Source organism: Corythoichthys intestinalis, chromosome 7, assembly GCF_030265065.1.
Source record: "Corythoichthys intestinalis isolate RoL2023-P3 chromosome 7, ASM3026506v1, whole genome shotgun sequence".
Taxonomy (NCBI): Eukaryota; Metazoa; Chordata; class Actinopteri; order Syngnathiformes; family Syngnathidae; genus Corythoichthys; species Corythoichthys intestinalis.
In genome coordinates this window covers 51,132,335-51,157,797 of record NC_080401.1, presented here as the reverse complement: position 1 = coordinate 51,157,797, position 25,463 = coordinate 51,132,335, and the positions used below count along the sequence as shown (strand labels likewise).

Below are 25,463 nucleotides of genomic sequence, written 5' to 3'. Positions count from 1 at the left end.
CCGGCTTACATGTTGTTGCGAACGAGAAAAAAAGGAAAAGAAAAGACGAATGGAAAAATTGTAATCCAGAAAAAGAGATTTGCTTATGAACTCGGCGATACGGTGAACACCCGGGCGTACTCCGAAACGCGTTGGCTCGTTTGGCCCGTCGTTCACCGTAAAAGTTCAGCATTTGGACGTGAGTGAAAAACAGGCGGCACCAGCAGACCTTGCGAGTCTAACGTTAGCTTGTTGCTAACTAGCCAGGCTACCCATATATATCTATTACTATGTATGGTTACCGAAGAATTAATGTGGAGTATTTAGAGTTAAAGTCTGCTTGGAGTAGCTTCACGTTTGGGTTCTCGTCTGAGTTTAGCTAATAAGACGTTGCTTCACTTGTAAAACTTGATGTGTGAACCAACAAATGCAAGCTAAAAATACTCGCTAATGTCATTGTATTGATTCGCGAATGTTTGCTAGGTATTTTATAATGTCGGTTCTTTACGATAACTACAAATAATCTCAGTTTCTGTGTCCTGCCTCAGCCTGCCAAGGGTTAATTTTCGAGCCTTTCATTGTTGAGGCGCTCGTACTTTTGTTGTCATGGCCGCGCATGCGCATACAGGTTCTTTTTAAGCATTTTCACACGCGTTTATTTCATTGCAATTTTTAATTTTAGGTCGACGAGTGAAATAAAATAACCCGAATGAGCTCCCAGCAATTCCCAAGACACGGGCTGCCCACCTCCAGTCCAGGGGGGGCTTCCCTTATGCCCACCGGTGGAAACCTGGTACCCGTCAATCAGCCGTCAAACCCGCCAGGTGAGTGCCACTCCACCAAAAGAATAACAAACAAAAAAAAAATACAATAAAAATAAAAAACACGAAATACCTCTATTGCAATATTGCATTTTATTCCTTGTAAGTATTTATTAGCATAACTCATTCGCTGCTAGCACAAGTCACAGCGTATGTGTTGTTGTACTTAGTAAAAGACGACCATTGATATCGGAAACACATTTAATTATTTCCATACCCTCCCAGGTGAAATTGATTTGCGTTCTTCTAATGACGTCAATGGCAGGGAAAAAAACATGAAGTAAATAATACAATTCCCAGAGAAAAATACACACGGGCCACACTTTTTTTTTTTCTTTTTTAAAAAAAAATCTTTATTCGTTGTTCATTTTTTGCAGTTTATTACAGTTTGTTTACATTTTTAAAATTCTCATTACATTTATATTTATTGCGTCTTTAAAAAGTTTTGTGTGTGTGTGTTTTTATTGCTTATTGCTATTAAAATAATAGCTTTTTCCCCTCCTAAATTTATCATTCAATTACTGTCATTTTCAGACTATAACACGCTACTTTTTTCCCTCATTTTGAATCCTGCGGTTCATAGTTTGGTGCGGCTCATTTGTTGATTTATTTTGTTCATAGGCAACACTTTATTTGACAGTGGCGTCATAACACTGCTGCAGGACAATCATGGGCATAAATGAAAGCTTATGACAGATGTCATTAAGTGTCATCTGGCAAATTATGTCACTAACTTTATTTATGTCGACCTCTTTTACCTCCATTCAAAAGTGAGAAAATTTGACATCTGTTATAAGCATTCAGTAATACTCATGGGAGTGGCATGCCATAATTATAATGGTCTTATGACAGTCTTCTATCACCACTTTCAAATAAAGTGTGACTGAATACCATAACCAGCAATTAATGAAACAACTGGAACAGTAACTGAAGAAATAATTAGCACAGAACATGAATTTTGATTGTTTCTTTTTACATCTGTAGTGCTGCAATGCATGCCAGGAGGCAATGTTGGACGACAACAGTGTTGGTGGCAGGTGGCAACAGAGGTGAACTGTCTCCCCTAAGGGAGCAATGATGGCTAAATGAAGCTTCTTGAAGCAATGAAGCATGGTGGTTCATTTGGTCTTATGACAGTTTTTTGATGTCATTGTCAAATAAAGTGTTATCGGTTAATATCTTTTGGTGTAAATATCCCATAATACAGTGAGGACAGCTGCAGCTTATAGTACATTGCGGCTTTTCCAGGAACAAATTTGGTGGGTGGCGGCTTTTAGTCAGGTGCGCCCTATAGTCTGAAAATTACGGCAATGAATTCATTTTATTTATAACTATATATATGTACTGTATATATTTTTATCGTGGTGACAGAGTGGTTAGCACGTCCGCCTCTCAGTTCTGAGATCAAGGGTTCAATCCCGGGCTCCGGCCTTCCTGTGTGGAGTTTGCATGTTCTCCCCGTGCCTGCGTGGGTTTTCTCCAGGTAGTCGTTTCCCCCCACATCCCCAAAACATGCACGATAGGCCCATCAAACACTCTAAATAAGGGGTTCTTAACGTTACTAAAAGTACTGAACCCCACGAGTTCCAAATGTGCATTCACCGAACCATTCGGAATAAGATGATTTTTTGTTGTTTTTGTTTCGAATTCAAAACTGATGTATCTAGGCTAGCAAGCAAATTCCTGTTAAAATGCATGAGTCCACGCTGCCCAGATTAGGAATCACTGCTCTAAATTGTCCCTAGGTATGAGTGTGTGCGCGCGAATGGTTGTTCGTCTCCTCGTGCTCTGTGATTGGCTGGCAACCGATTCAGGGTGTACCCCGCCTACAGCCCACAGTTAGCTGGGATTGGTTCCGGCATCTACATGACGCTCGTGAGGATAAGCAGCTTGGAAAATGAATGAATGGATGAATGGATATTTTTATTGCCCAATGCAAAATACATGCGGGCAACACTAAGGTAGTCGCCGGGTTACGATTGAGTTCTGTTCCTACGCTGGCGAAGTAACCCGAATCTCCACGTGAGTCGGAATTAACCCTTTAACTCATTCACTCCCAGCCATTTTCACTGGTGCAACCCCCTTCGCTCCCGGCCGTTTTACTGGATTTTGACTGATTTTGCAAGGCCCACAGAAAATTTTGTTCTTTTGCTATATGAACATGGAACCCACCAAAAGAAAGATTACTCTCTTCTTTCAGCAGAGAAAAAAAACTTAAGTTCATATCTTTTTCCATTCTTTAGAAATTAGCATTAGAAAGTAGCTTGGTTTGAGCAATTTTCCAATTTCTGATGAAAAAAACAGAAATTGAGCATACTTTTCAAACATAACTTTGACTTTAACACAGCTATTTTTTTTCTTTTGTGACATCCCAAACATCTGAATGTTTTCCTTCTACAAAATAACATAAACAACAAGACAAATAGAGCTTTTGATAGCAAAGTAACAATTTATTTACACATAAATAAACAATTGAACTGAGAGATGACGCTGTTGTGGCTGCGACAGCCAGGGTAAACTTTTCCCTCATGGCCACCTGTCTCACCAAGATGGATTTTTTTTAGTCTTTCTTTTGTGGTGACCACTGCCTCGTGGCGGAGTTCGCCTGGGGAATTGTGTGGGGCATGTTGTGTTCCTGGGCGGAACTGGTTTGGCCGTGTGCGTTTCCGGCTGAGTCGCGGGACACTGGAGGGTAGTGGGTGACGCGAGCGGCCGAGCACGGCGCCGCGGCACGACTCAACGGCATCGTCCGCTGCACTGGTGGTCCCAGTCGTCTGCTCGGTTGTCTGCTGCCTGGACTCCTGGTCGTCCATTCGGTCGTCTTCCGTCAGCGGCCCGGCCGTTCGTTCCATTGAATCGGGTTGCAGGTCTTACCAAATGTGCTACTGCCCTCCAGTGCCCAGTTTTATTGCTTTAAAATGGATTTTCAGCATTGTGCTTTGGAGCCTAGTTGCATCAGAATCTAAAGATGTCTGAAATCTGTCTTAAATCTGATTCATTTATGTTAGCCGGAGCTGAAGCTGTGGACGGCGACCAGCAAGAGCATCCGCCGGCAGGAGGCAGCACGGGCACGGTGGTTTTCCGGGACGATAAGCAGGAGACCATGGTGGTCCGTCCGTACCCGCAAGTGCAGACGCACGGGCCGCCGCAGCCTGCCCCACAGGCGCTTCCCATCCAGCCCGGCGGCCCTCCTGTGGCGGTGCCTGCACCGCCAGTGCACCTGCCGCAAGGCCAGCCCGCAGTCCTTACAGATGGACAAATGAAGGCAAGAGCTGAATTTCTTACAATTTATGCATGTAACTGAAATCCACGTGTTTCCAGGCGGTCCTGAAGTCCCCTATGCCGAGCCGCCTAATTGCTCCCGCCCCGGCTTCCAACCAGGGCCACATCCCAATGCCCCCCAAGGTTCCCGTCCACATGACGTCCACCCCGGAGAGTAGTAGCGCTACCACGCTTTCTATTCCTGTGGCCACTATCAGCGGACAACAGGTGAGGATGTGAACATTGTTGTTATAGACATGTGTCGATTACCAGTTTCAAGGTATACCGTGGTATGAAAACATCGTGGTTTCAAAACCGCAAAAATTTTCCATCATACCGTCCCAAAGGTATTAGCTATTTTTTTATGTCCCAAAAATGCATGGTGAAATCCCTAGTTCATATTTTCAGTTGTTGCTCATCACAATCGTCATTGAAAAAGAAAGCACAATTTGATAAATGCTGTCATTTGCACTCTACCTTTGGATTTGAGTCGACAGATTTTCATATCATTAAAGCCCATCCTGACGTTCGTAATATGTACATGATACAGCTGGTTTGCTTTGATTGTGTCAGGGTCACTCCAGCAACTTGCACCATCTGATGTCAGCCAACATCCAGATCATTCGTGGCAGCGCCCCCACGTTGCAGATCGGAACTCCCGCCGTCCCGCCGCAGACCTTCACATCACATCTACCGCGAGGTAAAGCTTATACCAATTTCACTTATCATGATGGGCCACAATTTAGTATAGTTTATTCGTAGTTCAAAAAACTGCACATCTATCACCATCAATGTTAGCCATTGATTTAACTGTTTAATTCATGCACCATATATTTAGTCGTGTGGTTATTTATCACACCCCTGGTTTGCTGGTATAAGTACATCTCGTGGCTGTTTCACTTCATTGATCAAGAAATACCAGAGCTGTAGAGTTTAGACAGTGTATTTTTTAAAGGGATCCTCTATTTTTAAGACAAGTAATTCTTAAAAGATAAATGTTAGTATGAGTTATAATAATTTGATATTAAAACCCCTTCTGAATGTTTTTGTTTTAATAAAGTTTGTAAAATTATTTTAAGTGATAGGTCGCCATTCTTGTTACGTCGGAGTGCGTGACGTCACCGGGCGGGCCCGTTGCCGAAATTCCAGCGTGTCACTCGTTAGCTTTCCCAACATGTTGTCAGTTCTACCCTTGCTATTTGAACCAGATCTGAAAAGTGAAGAGCAGGACGGCACTGTCGGTCGTTCACAAGACGAGCTTCAGGGAAAAATGCGTGCAGCAAATACCTGATAAGACAAAAGTTTGGCAAAACTGGTGATGCACTCGCTGCAAGTGAGTCTCAATGGCAACAGAGCGAGAGAGTGCTGTTGGGAACTCCGGTTGGGAGCGAGAGTGTATGCTGTTGGGAACTCCGGTTTTATTAGCAGATATTCAAGGTAAGCATATTTCGTTTTCAAACTTATCCCAGTATAATTATGTAGATTGTGAGTAGAGGTGGGAATCTTTGGGCACCTAACGATTCGATTACGATTTAGAGGCAACGATTCGATTATAAATCGATTATTTATGACACCCACAAACCCCCCCAAGCTAATCGCTGCTTTCAATGTTTCGTACATTAGTTACAAAAATTGTACAAATAGCCTCTCAGGCTTAAATAAACGACTATTTCAGTATCAAATTAACAATTCAAAACAGTAAATAAAATTAGACTAGAGTCCCCATTCTGTATCAGCAGCTTTAAACTACGTTCAAATCATTTAATTTTGCGAATCAACTGTTAAAGTTGTTAAAATTGCTCCCGTTATTCCATAATTTCCCTTCTGTCTACTTTCGACATGTGAAAGTTTTAAAACTGTTTTGAAGATAGATTCAAATCAAGATTTGGCCGATTTAGGAGTATTTTAGATAAAAAAAGTTAATTAGGTTCGCTCCGAAGAGCCTTCCAGAGAAGTCTCCTGCTTTAAGATGGCGGCCGCTTACTAACGCCGGCAAGTCTGTCATTTCGCATCTAGTTTTCAATACATGTGCTGCTAACGCCATTGAGAATCTCATTTTGCATCTAGTTCTATATACATATGATATCCATTACCTACCGTAGCATGACGTGGACGTAGTTTGTAGCGGCTCTCGGCAACAGTCAGGTATTGTTGTTTTTTCATCTAGCGGCATGAGTTGAGCCAGAGCCGTGACTTGAGCATTGTCATTACCCGGGTAATGACAAGCATGATGTTTACTCTCGGGACGCAATGCGGTCCGTTCCTCATTGCGTCACGAAGACCGCGCTGTCTGTGTTTTAGTTCCGCTTTACTTGACATATTTCAATAATCGGAATTTGGATGTTTGTGAATCGTTCTCGAATCTTGCACAGCCGAATCGTGAATAATCTAAGAATCGGAAATTTCGCACACCTCTAATTGTTAGCATCCAGAGCTGTCGTATGCTTTACATACAGTACAGGCCAAAGAGCCCACCTTGTGTAATCCATGTCTTGTACATTGTAACGCGTGGTAGGTAGGATAAGTGTATAAAAGTCCCAGAAAGGGGAGAAGCTTCCACTTATGCACATTTAGTCACAAAAAAATAATATTTCCACCTTGACCACTCTTCACTCGGGAGCTCAGCAGTACGCAAACACACGTTCCCTGACGAACTCCAACATTGTTGTAAGGTCCACGTCAGAGTCACTGTCGTCACTGTAGCGTGCCATAGTGCTTTAATTATTTAGTATGATTTGGGTAAAACTCCCACGAAGAATAGTCAACAAAAAAGATAGCAATAATAATCCAAATCCGCATTTTTTACTCACTCGAAGATCCAGGAATTAGACCGATCCCATGGCAATGTCACAGCCGTGATCAGGCCATCGATTCCACAAAATAGACTGATCCGAAAAGCCGCTGTGGGACCGACGATTTAAAAAAATGGACAGATCCGAAACCAACATTGCAGACGCGGTGGGACAATCGGATCCAGAAAATAGACAGATCCCTTACTTGACTGAGGATCCAGGAAAAATGTTCGGGTGCCAGTTGTAACTTGTGGTGGGTAGGATACGTGCATACAGGGACCAAAAAGGGGGAGAAGCTTCCACTTATGCACATTTATTCACTAAAAATAATAATTCCACATTGACCACTCACTTCACTCCCCTTGTTTCCATTTGACTGGAAATTGCATCCAAAAGCAGCACATCGTGGCATTTTAATTTGCGAGTTTAGGCAGCAATAAGCAATTGTTGAACACGCTACACATTTGGAAAGATCCCAATGACGTCATCACTGCTAGCCCACAAACCATGGCGCCAACTAACGGTCAAAATATGTACTAAATATTATAAAATATTGCCATTGATTTAACATTTTATGTGTTTCTAACAACATATTTTAGTACAAGAGAAAAACTGGTTTATTAGAGCCTACATGTATTGAAGTTAGAGGATCACTTTAAAAACACTGATGATAGTCGGAATTTATGACCATAAATAATTTGCCGCTTTGGAGACTGTAAATGTTAATTTTATATAATAATTCCCCCCACTCAGGTGCAGCTGCAGCCGCAGTCATGTCCAGTTCCAAAACAGTCTTGCGACCGGCCACCGGAGCAGGTGCAGGTCCGGGTCAGCCTACTGTGCAGCACATCATCCACCAGACTATTCAGGTACACACAAATTGTGCACTTATAACACCTTCATTTATTGTGAAGCATGTGTGTAACACATCATTTCATTCACCTCGGCAGTCACGTCCTGCGGTGACGACGTCCACGGCCGTGCTTCCCACCGTAGTGGCCCCCATCTCAGCCACGAGGACCCAATCCCCCGTCATCAGTCCAACCGCTACGCACTCTGCAGATGTCGCTCACGGGTAAGTAAAAGCCTTCACGTACAGTGTTATGAAAAAGTATCTGAATGGTTTCAGAAGAACAAAATTCACATTCTGGAGTGGCCAAGGCAAGGCAAGGCAAATTTATTTATATAGCACAATTCAACACAAGGCAATTCAAAGTGCTTTACATCACATGAAAACCATAAAAATCACATTTAAATCAACACAACGTAAAAACCAAGACAAAAGATTGCATTTAATCACAGAATAAAAATAAATAAATAAAAATAAAACAAAAATAGAAATAAAGCAAAAACTACTACTAATAATAATCATTGAAATATAAGCACAAGAGGAATAGAAGGCAGGTAGATTGAAATATATAGACAGTTATGGATATGCAGTGCTAAACAAAAGCGTTTTTAGCCCTGATTTAAATGAGCTAACGGTTTGAGCATACTTCAGACCTTCGGGTAACTTGTTCCAGAGGTGAGGAGCATAATAACTAAATGCTGCCTCACCCTGCTTGGTTCTTGTTCTTGGAACATGCAGAAGACCCGTTCCAGACGACCTTAAGGGTCTAGATGTCTCATAGGAATCTAACAAGTCAAGCATGTATTTTGGTCCAAGGCCATTAAGTGTTTTGTAGACGAGCAGTAGTATTTTATAGTCTATCCTTTGACTCACTGGAAGCCAGTGTAGCGATTTCAAAACCGGTGTAATGTGGTCCAGCTTCCTTGTATTTGTGAGGACTCTGGCTGCAGCATTCTGTACTAGCTGCAGCTTCCTGACTGATTTTTTATCAAGACCTGTAAATATACCGTTGCAGTAGTCCAATCTGCTGAAAACGAATGCATGCATAAGTTTTTCCATGTCTTGTTGAGTCAGAAGCCCCTTAATTCTGGTTATATTTTTTAGGTGGTAATAAGCGGATTTAGTGACGGACTTTAGATGGCTATCAAATTTTAGGTCAAAGTCAAAGTCCATACTCGAACCCCATTGAGATGCTGTGGCATGACACAAATACAGCGATTCATGCCAGACATCCTAGGAATCTGACTGAACTACAGCAGTTTTGTAGAGAGGAATGGGCCAAAATTAGTCCTGATGGATTTTCCAGACTGATCTGCAGCTACAGGAAGCGTCTGGTTGAAGTTATTGCTGCCAAAGAGGTGGAGGGGGGGGCACAAAATCTGTGTGATTTTGACAAAGATCAGATCACATTTGAAGGTGATTTTATGTAGAAATGTGAGAAATTCCAAAAGGTTCAGATTAGGGCTGCAGCTATCGAATATTTTAGTAATCGAGTAATCAACTTAAAATTCTATCGATTAATCGAGTAATCGGATAAAACATATTTTTTCTTAGGAAAAGAGCAATTATAAATATACTAGGGCTGTCAAACGATTAAAATTATTAATCGAGTTAATTACAGCTTAAAAATTAATTAATCGTAATTAATCACAATTAATCGCAATTCAAACCATCTATAAAATATGCCATATTTTTCTGTAAATTATTGTTGGAATGGAAAGATAAGACACAAGATGGATATATACATTCAACATACGGTACATAAGGACTGTATTTGTTTAATATAACAATAAATCAACAAGATGGCATTAACATTATTAACATTCTGTTAAAGCGATCCATGGATAGAAAGACTTGTAGTTCTTAAAAGAAAAATGTTAGTACAAGTTATAGAAATTTTATATGAAAACCCCTCTTAATGTTTTCGTTTTAATAAAATTTGTAAAATTTTCAATCAAAAAATAAACTAGTAGCCCGCCATTGTTGATGTAAAAAATTACTTACACAATGCTCAGGGGTGCTGAAGCCTATAAAATCAGTCGCAGCCAAGCGCCAGCAGAGGGCGGCAAAACTCCATAAAACACAACAAGTGAGCATTTCACTCTACTGTCATTTAAATCTGTCTGAGCAGGGCATGTGCGTTAATTGCGTCAAATATTTTAACGTGACTAATTTAAAAAATTAATTAACGCCCGTTAACGCGATAATTTTGACAGCCCTAAAATATACATGAGAAAACAAGACATTTCATCTGATATTGAACCATTTTCAGTCAATCAATGTCTTTATTTTTGATGTACATTGTTGAAAACAGCCAACAATTGCATCTCAGATGTGACTAGAATGGAAAAAAAAGACTAATTGACTGCTTTCACTCCAAAAACTTCTAGTTCTTATAAAAATGAAAATATATGTATATTTCTTACCTAAAAACGTCATGACGCTTGATAACACACATCACTTAAAAGTTGGATGTTTTTCCCACTTGGTTCAATTGAATTTCCATTTGTGTCAAGCTATTTTTAGGTTCTAGTTCAGTTTTAAGTTAGTCTAAACTGTAAGTCCTGATAGGATTTATAGTTTTTTCTGTTTTCAATATGAATATATGATACCTGCTGTATTTGGATCACATTAGGGACCAGTGCTACTTGGGGTTTTATCCAGCAATGACTACTAAGCTAAAATTGACAGTTAGCATTATTAAGTTTTTATTTTACACCCTCATCACTCTACAGCGCTATGTTTTCACAGATTAAATAATACTGCTTTAAGATGGTGGCTGTTTACAAACGCCGCTGACTCTGTCATTTCGCATCTTGTTATATATAAATGATATCCATGAGATGCATCAGCACCTATCTGCTACCACCATAGCATCAGAGTCATGCGGGCGTAGTTTTTCGCAGCTGTCGGCTGCAGTCAGGTATTTATTGCTTCGTCCTCTACGCACATGACGTCAGCGCGTTGTCTCGCATTAAAAGTGGTCGGGCAAAACGTGATGCTTAGAGCTGGAAAAATTAAACGATTCCTCGAGGTGAATAAAATTACTCGGGTCAGTTTTTAAACTCGAGTTGCTTGAGTATTCATTTCAGCTCTTGTTCAGATACTTTTTCATACCACTGTATGCAGTGATCTAATCAAGCCTTTGTTAAGTAGTGAACACTTTGTGCTGTTCTAGGCGACCAGGCCTGACCATTCACCCGCCGCCGGCCAGCGTCAGCATCCAAAGGCCTCAAGCATCACGTGACACGGCCACGCGAATCACGCTGCCGTCACACCCGGCCATTGGTACTCAGAAACCCCAGCCGCCGCACACAATGACGCAGGTTACTTGCCACGGCAACTCATGAAAGCGTACTTCTTAATAAGAATAGAAAAGTCATTCATTTTTTTCTCTCACACCTCACAGAAGCCAATCTTCAGTACGGTCACACCAGTCGCTGCAGCCACTGTGGCACCCATCGTTGCTACCAACACGGTCCCCTCAACTACCTCTATAGGTACACACTACACAGCAGGGTTGTGGTTGAACTCATATTGATGATATATGAACTCCTGTTTGCCAGGAGTGGCGTCGTAGCTAAGGTTTCCTTAGGAGCGAGTAATCGACGGCAAATCAATTATCAACTAAATTAATGCTTGTAAGACATTGTTGACTTAAAAATCATCCAAATCTTCTTATTGAGTCTTTTAATAGCTAATATTTTTTTCATACTGTGTGTTTTTTTATTTTTATTATTTACTCTCTTTAATAATAAAAAAGGTGAAAAACAGCATGAAAAAAAGGACAGAAAATTATTTTTTTATATTTCTTTTACATTTAAAAAACAAAAGGGAAAGCTGTGAATATTAATTTTTTTCATTTTATGAAAATATTTCACTTTTATTTATTTATTTATTTATTTATTGTAAAAATACAAGTATCCTGTGAAATATAATATAGTAGTCCTCAGTCTTTAGTTATGGACTACAGCAACATTATATGAATTTTATTTTGGCAGGAAACATTAAGTTGACGCGCTTGATTTACTTTGGCGGGCAACACAAACTAACATGGGGGACCGGATCCAAGCAGCAAGTTTAACACTTGTACAATACAGCACGTCCATAAAGTATTTGCACGTCTAAAAAAATTAGAATTTTTTTCATTATTTGTCTTACAAAGAGATTGTATTACAGTGGTACCTCTACTTACGAAATTAATTGGTTCTGGAAGTAGTTTCGTAACTTGAAAATTTTGCAAGTAGAGACGCTTTTTCCGTGTAAATGTCCTAATCAGTTCCAAGCCCCCAAAATTCAGACATGCTTTATAATGCATGAGAATGCATAAAAAAACTAACAAATACACGTTACAATTAGATTATTGCACAATAAATACACTCGTGCACATAATAATACACTCATGTAAAGCTGTCGGAACAAGAGGGAAGCATGAAGAGAGCGCTAGGGTACACACATGCAATAGAGGTATCTCTTAGCCAATTGGATGCCCGGAATGCTAGGCAGTAGCCAATGGCTGAGCAGCTATAAGTATGTTACGTTCAGTAAACTCTGGGAGCTGCGAGTACCAGCCATACTGTATTTTTGCCTTTCGTATCCTGAAATTTCTTTTGTAACAAGAGGTAATATTTTCCCGTTGAGGCGTGTCTTTAGCTGAAAATTCTGTATGTAGAGACGTTCGTAAGTAAAGGTACCACTGTATTAGAAAGCTACATGTGCTGTATTTTCTGGACTATAACCAGAATGTAAACTGTGTCCTTTACTAAGGAGTGTGGGAATGTGGAAACCTTAAAAAAACAATTAAAAAAAAAAAAAAAAAAAAAAAGGGATTTTCTTTTCTCCTATACTTTTTATGTCTTTGTATGTCTTTTTTACCAAGTGCAGCTTTTAGTATATCTTACAAAAGAAGAATAATAATTGCATGTTAAGTTGAAATTTCTCAATCGCACTGTGTGTTGTATTCAGGTACAGTCCCCCACACTCAAATCAGCAGCAACACTATTGTTACCATGACGATGGCCTCCCACTCGTCGCACGCCACCGCCGTAACCACCTCCGCCATCCCCGTCGGTAAGTTAGGACCAGCTGATGAATTTCACTGGTCTTCTTTCCCCTCCCGTTGACCTTCACCTCTTCGTCCCCCACAGCCAAAGTGGTGCCCCAGCCCATCGCCCACTCATCGTCCCGTGTGCAGCCTGACTACCCCGGAGAGAGGACCAACCTCATCCCAATTCAGGGCCATCGCTCTTCGCCCAATCCCGTTACAATGGAGCCGAGAAGCGATAACAGGTGAGATAAATTGTCGTTTTTGCCAATAACTTCTAATCATCTATCCATATATCTTGTTAAAAAGGCTATAGTCATTGTGCACACTAACCTTTTTCTTGTCTTAATCTGTCTTTCAAGACCTCCTGTTCCAGTCCAGTTCCAATATTTCCTGCCGACGTACTCGTCATCATACCCGCTGACTCACACCTACACGCCAATCAGCAGTTCTGTGTCCACTATTCGGCAGTATCCCGGTAGGAAGGACTGTAGATATCTATACTAGAGCTTAGATCTTGAGCCCGAACCCGACCCGAATTTCAAGCCGGGTCGGGTCCAAAATGTCAATTATTTACTGTACGTTCGGGTTGAGTCGGGCCGGACTTCTCTCTTGCTAACTTTTTTTTAATAAATATAAATATATTTATACTAAAATGATGTATGGATGTTAAAACTAAGGAATACTTGTTATAAAATATATAATTCGGATAAAACAGAGAAGCTGTGCATGCCTGCGCACGTGAACGCCGTGGTCACGCCCTCTTTTTTAATCTTCCCCTGCCGTGGCGCCCTCCGCGAGTCCGCTTCCTGGTATTTCCTTTTCGATATGGAGCAGCAAGAAGTGAAAAACAAACTAAAGACTGGGAAATTGAAAAGGCAAACGAGCACTGTGGTATCAGTGGGGTATGGAAAGGCTTCAAATTGATTATTGAAAAAATGCTATACAGAAACCCGTGTTGGCTTTGCTGAATGTAAACGAATGTGGCGCTTTGCTCTTATACAATAAATATGTTTAACAATCTTTTCCAGCGTTATTTCGTGGTGTAAATGCATTTATAATCATTATAAAAATATGTAGACTATTTAAACATTGAGAAAACTTGCCGTTTTTCATTGCCAACTCAAAGAGATTAAAATAAATGTCCACTATCCGCCTGAAAAAATAGAAACACAAATATAAATGATGTTTATTGAATATGCATCTTACAAGCTTGTTTAACTGGGAGAATTCGTTACAAAAGACGGGCTTTAATTTGTTATCATTATCCACAGACATCGTCACAAATGTGATCACAGAAAATGCAACCACGCATCGCATCCTAGTAGGTTGCCATTTTTGTCAACGACGCAACGCACTCTGGGCAGTGCCGCCGTACTTCCACTGTGTCACTCGTTAGCTACATAAACCTGTTGTCGGTTCTGACCTTCCAATTGGAACCACGCAGGTAAAAAGTGATAAGCAGGACAGCACTGTCGATACTTCACAAAACGAACAGCCAAAGCAATTAAATGAAGGTCACCAGCGGGATTCGAACCCGCGTTTCCCTTGCGACAGAAGAGCGTGTAGACCACAGGACTATACTTCCACGTGACGTTTTTGCTTATAAGCAATCGCAAACCACATGCATTGTCTGTCTGTGCGGTAAAACCTGAAAGGGAAAAGCTACTGAAAAGAAAGTGCGGCTGGCTTGACCACGGAATTAGAAACGTGGCTCACTTTAGACAGCAAGCAGACAAGTATAACGTTGGTATTGCGTAAAAGGGTTTATTGAACACACAGAAAAACACGCGATCGCGCAAAGGGAGACACAAAAGGGTCTGTGACAATAGGTCGGAATCAATTTAAAAAAAAAAAAAGAAAAAGAGGATAAAACCGCGGTGGGAGGCAGACAAATGAAAAAAAAACAAGGCAATGATGCAACTAGCAACGAAGGGATATACAAACTGTCAAATAGCAGCAAGTTAATATCTCGGCAAGCCGCCGAGGATCGGTTTAAAGACACAGCTGATGAGCTGGAATTGGATGCAGGTACGATGCTGGGAACTCATCCCACATCTATGAAACAAAACAATCTGACCAGCAGCAGAATGTCACAAAATCATGCCAGTCGTCATACCGACTTTGCTTGCTAGCTAGCCCAGTCAAGCCCAACCACGTCATCACCCCCAGCGTGCATTACGCGCGTAAACATTACGCCCTCCGTATGTCAGAACATATACTAAATATTATAGATTTTTAAATCAATAGCAATGATATATCTGTTTCTAATAACATAGTTGAGTAAAAGAGAACATTTGTGGCTTTTTAGAGCCTACAAGTCTTTAATTCCGAGGTACCCTTTAAGCCGTTTCGAAATTGTGATGTCTTTTTTTTACTGTTTGCTGTTCTGTGTTTCTGTCTACCCAAGCACGGTTTGTGTTTGCTGTATCTGTTCTTATATATTGGGGTTCTACCCGGAATGATATTTTGTTGATGTGAAATAATTTGTAATGAATTGGCTATTCAGTTCTAGTTTCTCCTCCTTCCAAAGTGACTCCCCAAGCACCGAGTTCGGCGCTTCCCGCCCAGGCTGGTGTGGGAGTGGCCACCACAGTGCACCTCAACCACATGCAGCTAATGGCGGTGGACCGCATCGGCCTGCCGTCTGCGTCCATAACCACGCAGGGAATCCAACCGGCGCCCATCGCCGCACAGGGCATACAGCCGGCGCCCATTAGCGTGCAGGGTCTACACCCGGGGCCGGCTTCCATAGGCGCGACGGGTCTCCAGCAGGGCGCCGGCCCCCAGCAGCAGCCGCCCGCTGAAGCAAAACCTGGTAACAACTCCTCGCATATTCAGTTTTTACACTTGAATTCATTTAACGGTCATCTGAAATCCATTCAGGTGTGGTGTTGGCCGACGGCTTTGTAGCCAACCCGATAAACAGTACCACTCAGCCGGTGGGCACCATGGTCCAGGCTCACGGCCAGGGAGGGGCGCCTACACTTGTGTCCTCGCCGAGACCCAGCATCCTGCGAAAGAAGACTACCACTGAAAGGTGAGCATGCAGTTTTGAAATTATGATTACAATTATTATAAGATATTTACTCACAATACTTAAACATAGTCTTGCAAATAGACACAGTCTTAAAATATAGTATTTAGAAAAAAAATAATGAGGATCAATGTACAATAACAAAACAATTGGCTAACTTGCGTAGCAAAAATTTGGTAGCATAAATGATATAAAATGCAAATTTTTTTTAAATTTTTTTTTTTTTTTTTTTACAATGTTCTTAACAATTCATTCAAACACATATTCCCACAAAAACTGCTAAATGTACCTCTAAACTAAATTATAAATGCATAACAATCATATTAGCTCAAACAAAAACTTACAACCTTATGTTGGTCTTAACAGGGACCAGCTGAATCCAGCCATGTTAGATGTTATATCACACACTGCACTGTCCATCAGTACTTTTGTCTGAGGGAGTGTACAATGAGCAAAACGGATCCAAAATTACATGGATGTCATTGTAAAATGGAACAAATGATCAATATCAAATGACAATGAGGTGTCCAGGTGTCATTTAAAGTAATGTATTTAGTACCTCCCATTTTGGTGTTTTTCATATCTTTGTTTTTTGTTTTCAGTTGTGTTCGTAAGACCCTAATTCCAGCTCAGCCCAGTGAACCTAGCAACGTCAGAATTGAAAGCAGCGTGAGAGGGGCCGGCTCCCCTCGACCTGCAGGGTGAGCAATCTTCCCATGGATCACTTCAGGGTTAAACATCCTCAAGTTCAAACTCAAATACAAGCACACTTTTTGTAACGATCCCTGCTTTTTGATGTTCTCACCTCAGAGTCAAAACCAAAACTGAGATGCACATGGCAGTGGCCCCTCCCGTCATGGCCGCCGTGGACGCGCTGCCCCCGCAGCCGGGCGGCGAGCAACAAGCGATGGCGGCGTCGGCCACCCCGCACCTGGCCCAGGCTTTGCCGGCCATTTTAGGCACACCGGGGCCGGCGCCGCCCTCGCAGCCCTCCGCGGTGCTCTCGGGACTGCCCGCGGCTGTTGCGGTGACCCCGCCCACGCAGGCATCCGTTGCCAACACAGTGGCGTCGCCCACGCAGCCGCCCCCCAGCAGCACCGCCGCCTGCGTAGCCAGCTGCCCCGACGTCAAGCTCAAGCAGGAGGCGGACAACATCAATGCCTCGCAGCCAGGTGAGCAGGCAACGCAGGTACCCCTTTACTTCTCCTGTTGCTTGTCTGAAAACAACTTTCCCCTTTTAGACCCGAACGCCAACGCGGCACTGAGTGCCCAGGTCTCCGCACTGAACGTTCCTCCGGCAGGAGAAATGATCCCTGGGGCGTCCCCGAGGAAGAAGCCTCGAAAGCAGCAGCACGTCATCTCCACCGAGGAGAACGAGATGATGGAGACCAACAGCACCGACGAGGAGAAGGCGCCCGGGAGGCCCATCACCGGCAGGGCCGAGCGAAGAGAGTCTCCCCCTAGGGAATACGTTGGTATGTGGACATGACTTGAGGTCCGGCAGCATTATACAAAAGTCACTTTAAGGGACAGACAACACCTAGTTGTCTTTTTGAGTATTCGACCCTTATAGAGGAAGTGACTATTTTTGGTAATTTTTTTGACACCATCCATCCATACTCGGGTCGGGGGGGCAGCAGTAAGAAAATGTAAATAATTTGCAATTATTACATGTTCGAATAATAAATATAATTACTTAGCTTCTTTTAATGGCTGGGTTGAAACAAAAGTGGTTGTGCGGCGTCTGTAAACGGGGGTCTTCAGGGTAAAACGGACAAATTAAAAATAGTCCGGGGCCTTAATGCGCCATGAAACTGCTATGGCAGCATACAGACTTATTGTTCTATCCAACACATCAGTTCTTTTGGTTTAAAATACAGCAGTTTATTTTAAAGAGGGGTGCAAGAGCAGAAACTGCTTTTTCAGCGTTGGCTGTGTTTTCCGCCATATATATTTTAATTATTAACAAATATTGTATTTTTTTATAATTCTTTAACGTCCACTGTTTAATAAAAAATCATCGCTGGTAACGTTAACTCAAAATTTTTGCGTAAGTCAGAATTCATCCTTTAAGTACCCCCTAATACCCCCTGAATCTCAAAATAACTATCCAAAAACATATTATACGTCATTGTACTGTCCTTGCCAAGACGTTGAAGCTAAGTCCTTGCTAGACAGCAAGCTAAGCTGTAATCTTTCCCCTTTCTCTCACTCGGCTGCGCGACCTCTTCGTGGGAGCAAATACGATCTTCTTCGTGTATACATACGCTCTTACATGCGTGCAGAAGTGCTACCTGCTCTACACTTCCTGCACCAAAATAAAAGCATCCCAAAACAAAAGTCAAACTTATAATCAAATATACATTTCGCCAAAAGGCAGAACAGTCATATTAATAAAAGTAAAAAAATAAGATACTGTGAGTTACAATAAGATACTGTTAAAACTAAAAACTAAAAAAAAACAACTCGAAAGAAAATGGTGGACGAGACTGGCATCGTAAAGTCGAAATCACGTAAACCGGGTACTTTGTAACCCGGGGACTACCTGTACTTATTGCATGCCATTGCTGGCAATAAACATCCAATTCATTTAAATCGGGAAGACGTCCTGTGAATGGTCATGTTTCCGTGCCATTGACGGGGCTGGACGTCAATCCAATTTGACTGGATTGACGTGTTATCGTCAATGAGTTAAATGAGTGACCAGTAAAGGTTTAAAATAAAGAAAAAAACATAATGTGTGCTGGTGGTTTACGTTTTATTCCCCCCTTTAAGACGAGGAAGGTGTACGCTACGTCCCCGTCAGGCCCCGACCTCCCGTCACTCTTCTACGGCACTACCGTAACCCCTGGAAAGCCGCCTACCACCACTTCCAGAGGTACAGCGACATCCGGGTCAAAGGTTCGTTTCACAAAGACACCAAATTTCACTTGATTATCAATGATGATATCAATGAGTTAGTGCATTGCATTTCCTTTTAGAAGAGAAGAAGGGCACTTTACAGGACATGGCTAACCAGAGAGGTGTGGCGTGCCGAGCGCAAGGCTGGAAGATTCACTTGTGTGCCGCCCAACTCAGACAGCTGGTGAGTCATGCATTAAAGCAGTGTTTTCAAAGCACAAGTAGTGGGGAGAACAAGTATTTGATACACTGCCAATGGGAAAACCCATTGGCAGCTCCCCACTGTAAGTCACTTCAATCCATGTTAACTGGCTCCTCCCAGTCAAAATGGATTTTCAATGGCAGCAAGTGAGTTGATATTAAAGGTCGGCCGATATATCGGTTGGCCGATATATGGACTTTTTTCAAGATCGGCTATGGGCCAATATTGAGCTGATATCATGGGATAACTTATGTTCACTGTTTGAGTGGTGATCTTGCTTTATAGTGGTCAACCGATACATTGACTAGCTGATATATGGACTTTTTTCCATCTCACCTGATATAAGCCGATATATACAGATAACGGTTATGTTCGCTGCTTAGGTGACGATCTTTCTTATAAAGGTCGACCGATACATTGACTGACCGATAAATGGACCTTTTTTTTCACCAGATCAGCCGATATAAAAGGATAACTTACACTCACCAGCCACTTTATTAGGTACACCTGTCCACCTGCTCGTTAACACTTAATTTCTAATCAGCCAATCACATGGCGGCAACTCGGTGCATTTAGGCATGTAGACATGGTTTAAGACAATCTCCTGCAGTTCAAACCGAGCATCAGTATGGGGAAGAAAGGTGATTTGAGTGACTTTGAACGTGGTATGGTTGTTGGTGCCAGAAGGGCTGGTCTGAGTATTTCAGAAACTGCTGAACAACGCACAGCCATCTCTAGGGTTTACAGAGAATGGTCCGAAAAAGAAAAAATACCCAGTGAGCTGCAGTTCTGTGGGCGGAAATGCCTTGTTGATGCCAGAGGTCAGAGGAGAATGGCCAGACTGGTTGGAGCTGATAGAAAGGCAACAGTGACTCAAATGACCACCCGTTACAACCAAGGTAGGCAGAATAGCATCTCTGAACACACAGTACGTTGAACTTTGAGGCAGATTGGCTACAGCAGCAGAAGACCATGCCGGATGCCACTCCTTTCAGCTAAGAACAGAAAACTGAGGCTACAATTTGCACAAGCTCATCAAAATTGGACAATAGAAGATTGGAAAAACGTTGCCTGGTCTGATGAGTCTCGATTTCTGCTGCGACATTCGGATGGTAGGGTCAGAATTTGGCGTCAACAACATGAAAGCATGGATCCATCCTGCCTTGTATCAACGGTTCAGGCTGGTGGTGGTGGTGTAATGGTGTGGGGAATATTTTCTTGGCACTCTTTGGGCCCCTTGGTACCGATTGAGCATCGTTGGAACGCCACAGCCTACCTGAGTATTGTTGGCCATGTCTATCCCTTTATGACCACAATGTAACTTCTGATGGCTACTTTCAGCAGGATAATGCGCCATGTCATGAAGCTGGAATCATCTCAGACTGGTTTCTTGAACATGATAATGAGTTCACTGTACTCAAATGGCCTCCACAGTCACCAAATCTCAATCCAATAGAGCAGGGGTCAGCAATCCTGGTCCTCGAGTGCCACTATCCAGCTTGTTTTCCATGTCTCCCTCCTTTAACACACCTGAATCAAATGATCAGCTCATCAGCAAGCTCTGCAGGAGCCTAATAACGATCATGATTATTTGAGTCAGGTGCGTTGAAGGAGGGAGACATAGAAAACAAGCTGGATAGTGGCACTCGAGGACCAGGGTTGCTGACCCCTGCAATAGAGCATCTTTGGGATGTGGTGGAACGGAAGATTCGCATCATGGATGTGCAGCAGACAAATCTGCACTAATTGTGTGATGCCATCATGTCAATAAGGACCAAACTCTCTGAGGAATGCTTCCAGCACCTTGTTGAATCTATGCCACGAAGAATTGAGGCAGTTCTGAAGGCAAAAGGGGGTCCAACCCGTTACTAGCATGGTGTACCTAATAAAGTGGCTGGTGAGTGTATGTTCACTGTTTGGGTGATGACTGTTAATTTATATTTTTCACCACCTTGTGGCCAGGGTTACAATAGCAAGTAGAAGAATATTTAACTTCGAATATTATTATTATTATTATTATAAAGAGTGTTTTTCTTGCTTTTCATAATCAAAGTGCTTTAAATAAAAGTACATTGGCTTGCAAAATTAAATTTTTTGGTGGGCATCAGCCTTCAAAAATCTTATATCAGTAGACCTATAGTTAACAGTTAATGCTTGTCTTTTTTTGTTTTCAGTCAAATTTGGAGCACGACGTGTACAGCCGGCTGTCCTCCCTGCAAGAGGGCCTCATCCCCAAAAAGAGAGCAAGCGCAGATGACGACCTACACCGTATTAACGAACTCATACAGGTACATCTTCGATCCCAGTTGTTCCAGAGTTTGGAGTGTGACTGACTGAGCTTGTGGACAGGTGTCTTTTATACCGATAATGAGTTAAAACAGGTGCCATTAATGCAGGTAACGAGTGGAGCCTCGTTAGACCTCTTTAGAAGAAGTTAGACCTCTTTGACAGCCAGAAATCTTGCTTGTTTGTAGGTGACCAAATACTTATTTTCCACTCTAATTTGGAAATAAATTCTTTAAAAATCAAACAATGTGATTTTCTGTTTTTTTTTCTCCACATTCTCTCTCATGGTTGAGATTTACCCATGTTGACAATTACAGGCCTCTCTAATCTTTTCAAGTAGGAGAACTTGCACACTTGGTGGTTGACTAAACACTTATTTGCCCCACTGTAGTACATTATTTTCAATTATTAAATACATCTGCATGTCAAATAAATAGGTGTAAGATGACACTCTCCACGCTAAATGCTAAATCTAGCACAAATGCTGTGCTAACTCTACGAGTTACATTTAGTGTGTGATGATTACTTAGCACAGACCTGTAAAGGGTAAAGCAACATTGCATATTCTCTCTTGCCAAGATAAGAAAACAAATCTTACCGTGTGTTTCAAAACAAGCAAGATGGAGCGCAGCCTAGCTTAAAGCCAATCCTAACACCGGTGAGGGGTTGGGGTGGCGCAGAACATCTCACCTGAGTGACAGAACCTAAATACTGCTACATTGCAAGTTTACGTACGCCACGTACAATATGAAAATGTCCGTTTTCATCTCGTCACCCAAAACCCGGCATCCTCTCGTTATGTTTTAGTCTCCCAAGAGGAATTTTTTAGCTCGTCATCATCATGAAAAAAATTGTTCGTCGATGAAAAATTTTCATTATCATCATCTTTGACGAAAATAATGATTGAATCAAGTCGAATCATGGCAGACTTTGTAATAACGACAAATATCTTCACGTTTGTCCAAAGAACCGATACGGTAGCGTCATGACATAGCCGATTTTGAACCCCTAGTAATTTCCTTTCTGCTTTTCCGACAGGGCAACATGCAGCGCTGCAAGTTAGTAATGGACCAGGTAACAGAAGCGCGGGACACCATGATGAAAGTTCTGGAGCATAAGGACAAAGTTCTGAAACTGCTCAACAAGAACAGTGCCGTCAAGAAGTCGTCCAAGCTCAAGCGCAAAGAGCGGGCGTGAAAGCTACCCGACCCCTTTAACACCCCCACGCTCAGAATCTGGTGCTACGATCTGCTTCATACAATCACAAGCACCCACCTTTTTCGGAAGAGGTTCTCAGTTGTTTTTGTTCATTTCCGAAAACCTCAAAGACAATGTTTGTTAGCTGAAGGAGTTGAAAACGGAGACGTGAAGACCAACCTCAAATGTGTTTTTTTTTTTTTTTTTAAAGTTTGATCGGTGCCTTCATTGTGTTTGCCGAGGCTTCAACCGCCACCATTTTGCGAAAATGTGTGTGCTTGTCACTGGTTTCCCTCTATTTTGTAGCACTCCCGAAACTGAATTTGGCTGCAATTTCATCTTGATTCCTTCGAGGGTGAGTTTGCAATTAGGAAGAAAAAATTTCATCTTGATTCCTTCGAAGGTGAGTTTGCAATCATAATTAGGGTGAAAATTGAATTTTCTCAGCCACATTTTTTACCTCTAATTAGATTTTTTTTTTTTTTACTTAAGAGGCATCAGTCATTTGGAAGTACTGACTTTATTTGATTTGATTTCAAGGTACATTTCTTTTGGACAATTTTTCTTTTCAAGATAAAGAATGAGTTTTTTTTTTTTTTTTTCAGAATTGTAAAATCAACCTTGAAATCCAGTTATTAGATTGGAACCTTAAAAGTCGATGTCATTTCTATCATGCTGCTTCACTCATTGTCTGCCATTGACACCACTAGACGTTCATTTCACCCATAGGAGGGTGCATCTCGGCCAGAGGAAGATTAATTTTATTTTTAAACTCATTGGGTGCCGGCACTAGACGTCCAATCCATTTGAAGTGGGAGGGTTTCATTCACTGCCATCCTCCCACTTCAAATGGATTGGACATTGACTAGTTATTAACCCACTTGAATTCACAGCAGAAGGATGATTGTACATCTATCGTACTTGGGAAGCGTACCATTTTTATTTTTTTTTTACCATATAGCTGGCGGCACATCTTGGGTAGGGCAACCAGTAGTAACTAGATCTCAAAAGGCTACAAATTGAGCAGTATTGGCGCGTAGTTTCTCAGAGCCACTCAATACTGATGACGTCATTTTAGTGCTGTATTGGTGCAACACTAGTAATTGCCCATCAGTGTCACATAATTGCAGCATTTCTTTTTTAATATATGTTTGACAAATTCAGCTAAAATTTTGCCCCAAAACTCAAACCAAGCCAGTAATTTTTTTCTGAGCCTGTCAAATAAGCATTAATCTTTACTTATCCAACAGCAGATTGTTCATAATAGAGGGGATATGTATAAGTGGTAGGATACATACAGTATTTTTGTTTCCGTGAGAAAGCCCAGAAAGAATTGTAATGAGCGTCCTCATGTTCACAAGGCTGTAAATCACTGTTTAAATGTGTTCTTTACTTCCGTACCCACCAAAATGGAGACATTTTGTGCCGTGCGATGTGTAAAAAAAGATTTCACACAGAGTTGTAGTGAGATCGTTCACCGCTGACGTTGTACATTGTTTTTGTCCTTAAGTATAGTAAAAGATTCTTCATCAAAACCCAGCTGTATTTGGATTTCTTTTATTAGTTTTATTAGAAAGACTGAGCAAATTAACTCCGACTTAAAGCAACACTAGGTAACTTCAGTTTTGGTCGATTTTAGCGACGGCGGTAGACAAAAGTGATAGTGTTTTGCTTTAAGGAAGACTGCGTTTCCCATGAGGACCAGCGCACACCCGCACAGTTTTGTAAAATCGTGATCTCCCTGTCGCAGGCAGATGTATTGAACGACATTTCTTTTTCCAGCGGCTGTGTGAAGGATGAATAGTAATAAGGTAATGACTAATGATTCTAGTTGTGGCTAAGCAATAGAACATGACGGTTAGCAACCGTGTGGCTAAAAATTCGTCAGTGCTGACAAGTTCGGTTGGGGGTGGGGGCAAAGCTTTTGTTGACATCTGTGGTAAGCAATTCAAATCTGCTGAAGCACCTAACAACTACACACGCTACCACAAAGCTAGTGGCGAAAAATCTCACTTCTTATTTTTGTTGCACTTCAAGTGTAGGATAAATCTGTTGCTGGTGAGGTGCAATAAATATTACAAGGTTCTATAGCACGACTACCTTTCTGTTCTTCTCTATTCAACTGACTCGAATACTGCTCAGAAAATTTCAAATTCTTTGACATACAACAACTTTTTAAAGTAATGGAAGTATTTACTTTCCCTGGTAACTAGTTACTTTTACTATAGAGTAATTCAGTTACTAAGTTACTTTTTGGAAGAAGTAGTGAGTAACTATAACGAATTAGTTTTTTAAAGTAACGTGCCCAACACTGCTCATGAATAATCATTGGCCCGGCTTTCACTCCCTGACATGACGCCCACTCCCTCAACTGAACTCGTCAGCGCTGACAAGTTCGGTGGGGGGTTAGCCACACTAAGCCACACGGTTGCTAACCGTCAAAACTGTCGTTTAATCCATCTGCAGGCGACCGTGATTTTATGACACTGTGCGGGTGTGTGCTGGTCCTAATGGGAAACGCAGTCTTACTTAAGGAAAAACAGTACCGCTTTTGTCCACCGGTGGCGCTAAAACCGACCAAAAAAGAAAAGTTACCTGGTGTTACCTACCTAGTCTTTTCTGTTATAACTTTATTAGCATTGTTTTATTAATATTTCATTGTAAGTTGATCTGCTGTATATTACTTTTTTCTTTAATATTAAAAATGAGACAATATTATGCAGAAGAAGTGTACTCACAATAATTCTATAGACAAATGATGGCGGCGGGAGTTGGGCAGAGTTGTAAGGGGGGTGAAATGTTTGTCTTCCTTGGGGGGCGTAACAGAAAATAATTGAAAAGCACAGAGATCCTGTATTTTAATGTTGGTCGTTATGGTACTTTTAACAAATTGAGAAATACTGCTGTTCTTGTTAATGTGTTGTCTTCACTGACTCTCTTGTGTGCTATATTGTCACTGGGTGGTTCAACAGGAGCAAAGTCAAAGAGTCGTTAAAAAAAAAAAAAAAAAAAAAAAAAAAAAATCCTTCTTTAGTGTTAGTGAGGCAACATCAGGAAGGACTCTCACTGGAGAAGCTTAACCCTCAGGTAAGA

The 25,463-nt window shown here is 41.6% G+C and overlaps 1 protein-coding gene across 1 annotated transcript; it reads left to right on the top strand.

Moving 5' to 3' along the window:
* sap130a (Sin3A-associated protein a) lies at positions 1-25,463 on the top strand. The gene is made up of 21 exons (XM_057840451.1): positions 1-178; positions 662-803; positions 3,809-4,065; positions 4,122-4,289; positions 4,635-4,761; positions 7,607-7,722; positions 7,804-7,928; positions 10,882-11,029; positions 11,113-11,203; positions 12,669-12,773; positions 12,851-12,992; positions 13,110-13,225; positions 15,281-15,565; positions 15,634-15,787; positions 16,387-16,485; positions 16,595-16,956; positions 17,026-17,259; positions 18,560-18,685; positions 18,766-18,869; positions 21,062-21,175; positions 22,212-25,463. Exons 2-21 carry the CDS (start codon positions 689-691, stop codon positions 22,368-22,370), a joined length of 3,147 nt encoding a protein of 1,048 aa, XP_057696434.1. The 5' UTR covers positions 1-178; positions 662-688; the 3' UTR covers positions 22,371-25,463.